The sequence below is a fragment of the Mandrillus leucophaeus genome, unplaced genomic scaffold, assembly GCF_000951045.1.
Source record: "Mandrillus leucophaeus isolate KB7577 unplaced genomic scaffold, Mleu.le_1.0 Scaffold7, whole genome shotgun sequence".
Lineage (NCBI taxonomy): Eukaryota > Metazoa > Chordata > Mammalia > Primates > Cercopithecidae > Mandrillus > Mandrillus leucophaeus.
This window is the reverse complement of record NW_012107585.1, coordinates 7,041,272-7,043,857: the sequence shown is the minus strand read 5'-3', so window position 1 is coordinate 7,043,857 and position 2,586 is coordinate 7,041,272. Positions and strand designations below refer to the sequence as shown.

General features: G+C 49.3%; 1 protein-coding gene across 1 annotated transcript in view; it reads left to right on the top strand.

The window, feature by feature from the left end:
• The window catches only part of KDM2B (lysine (K)-specific demethylase 2B), a 176,172-nt gene that overhangs the window by 102,012 nt on the left and 71,574 nt on the right, over positions 1 to 2,586 (top strand). Inside the window, exon 13 of the mRNA XM_011964553.1 lies at positions 2,014 to 2,100. Coding sequence (XP_011819943.1) covers positions 2,014 to 2,100 — 87 coding nt within the window. The remainder of the gene's footprint in view (positions 1 to 2,013; positions 2,101 to 2,586) is intronic.

Genomic DNA, 2,586 nt, shown 5'->3' with positions numbered 1-2,586 from the left:
TGAACCTGGGAGGCAGAGATTGTAGTGAACCAAGATTGTGCCACTGCACTCCAGCCTGGGTGACAGAGTAACACTCTATCTCAAAAAAAAAAAAAAAAAAAAAAACTTTGTTTATTGGAAACTTACTCTAAGTTAGTCATTATGTGAGGCTTTGGGGATACAGCAGTGAATAAAGACACTTTATAAATAGCATTTACAAATCATTGACATTGACTATGGGACTTTGGGGAAGCTCTATGTTCCCGCGGCTGGGATTTGAACCCTTGTAGCCAGGGGTTCAAATAATCTTCACCCTCGTTTGTCTCCTGAGCGCTTCTGCTCTTCCTGCTAAGTGCTTTTGTATGATTTACTCTGTTCTTAAATGTCCTGAAAAAATGTTTTTATACAATTCAGCAATCCATGGTCCAGGATCAGAATGGCCCAGTGATAGGTCCGTGTGTATTTAAACACATTTTTTTGTGGGGTGCTGTGGATGTGTGGATGTAGCCAGAGAAAATCCTGTGTGGGTGGTCGTGGGGCAGAAAGTCTGGTGCCAGAGAGTGGGGTTCCGGGGGTCTGTCTTCATAGTCTGAGGCAGCACTAAAGTCCTGTGAGCCTATCTGAGCCTCGGTAACCTCCCCTATGGTGGCTATTAGATAATTCAGCTGGGTAGCATCTTATACCTGGATGAGGTTCTAAAGTCCAGCCACACAAGGCCAAAGTCTGGTAGCGTGAGAATTCCCTTTGAAGAACCTTTGAACCACTCATGAGGGTGAACAGTGTGCCTCGTGGGAGATCGCCACGCAACCTGGCAGTCCGTCCAACGCAGCCCATTTTTCTGCCACCATTTGGCCACATGACTCCATCCTCGGTCAGACCAGATCAAGCATCTTCTTGTATTTAGGGCCCATGTTGCAAAAAACATTTACACATTGTCACACAGCATGGTTAGTGTACACGTAGCAAGCTGACTGAAGGACGGAGTCATGGCCCTGTGAAGGCGTCAAGGTCTGGCAGTTGGTTTTGTTTGCTTCTCTGAGTACGTAGTTAAATTTGTGAACATTAGAGGATCCGTAGTGCCACTGCCCAGCCCTTCCGGAGTACTTGGTAGGAATTAAATGAGGTGCAGTGGGTTATCCCTGTAATCCCAGCATTTTGGTAGGCTGAGGAGGGAGGATTCCTCGAGGCCAGAAGTTTGGGCAACATGGCATATACCCTGTCTCCACAAAAAATTTTTAAAAATTATGGCTGGGCACAGTGGCTCACGCCTGTAATCCCAGCACTTTGGGAGGCCAAGGCAGGTGGGTTACTTGAGGTCAGAAGTTGGAGACCAACCTGGCCAACATGGCAAAACCTCATCTCTACTAAAAATACAAAAATTAGTGCGGTGTGGTGGCACACACCTGCATTCACAGCTACTCAGGAGGCTGGGGCAGGGAAATCGCTTGAACCCAGGAGGCAGAAGTTGCTTGAGCCAATATTGCGCCATTGCACTCCAGCCTGGGCGACAGAGTAAGACTTTGTCTCAAAAGAAAAAAAAAAATTTAGCCAGGGAGGGTGCCATGTGCCTGTGTTCTCAGCTACTCAGGAGGCTGAGGCATGAGGATCACTTGAGCCAGGTGGTCAAGGATGTAGTGAGCTATGATTGTACCACTGCACTCCAGCCTGGGTGACAGCAAGATTCTGTCTCAAAAAAGAAAAAAAAAAGTTTGCCTGTGAGTCACTGACACTCTGGACAAGCCCTAGCTGTCATAACTGTGATCATGGGTGATACATACGTGGAAGTCACAGGGAGGTGTGTGATTTGCTTTGTTAAAAAAAATCTGTAGAGGGCAGAGGGGAACATTGTATGTTTTGTGGGCCCCAGGGGACCCTAGTGACTTGGTTTCTACTGAGCGTGTGGGTGGTGGTGGAGTCATGGGCGGGCGTTGACTTTGTGGAGTGCAATCCTTGCTGGACTATGTCTGCTGTTCGGCCCCCGTCAGAGGCCTCCCCTTCCCCCTGGGCTAATATGGATGCTTTGTTTGGCCACAGAATGTCCTGAAGGAGCACGCGGACGATGACCCTAGTCTGGCCATCACTGGGGTCCCTGTGGTGACTTGGCCAAAGAAGACTCCAAAGGTAAGACGCAGCCTGCCTGCAGTGGGCGGCCGCTTCCCACTTCCTTCCCACCTCCTGTAGGGTGAACGTCCGCGGCTTTTTCGGTGGCTCTGGGGCCTCCGGAGATGAAGGCACCCCAGTGACGATGAAGGATTTTGGTGATTTGTTCTGTGTTTTTGTTTTTGGAACGGGGCTGCTTTACCTAGCTGTGGGAACTGCGAACAGTGCCGCCTGGTGGTCACTTGGAAAACTGGGGGGCGCTCACACCTCGCCTTTCCCTGTGGTTAGGTGGATTTTCTGACTCTCCTTCCCTCACTCCCTTGCTTCTTCCCTTCCTTTTTCCTTTTCCTTTAGCTGCTTCATGGGCTGTCTTCTCCTCTTTTGAAAGGAACTTTTTCTCAGTGTGTAAAACTGATTGATGCTCAACATACAAATGTGTAATCGGTCGAGGGCGGTGGCTCACGCCCGTAATCTCAGCACTTTGGGAGGTGCAGGCGGGTGGATCAC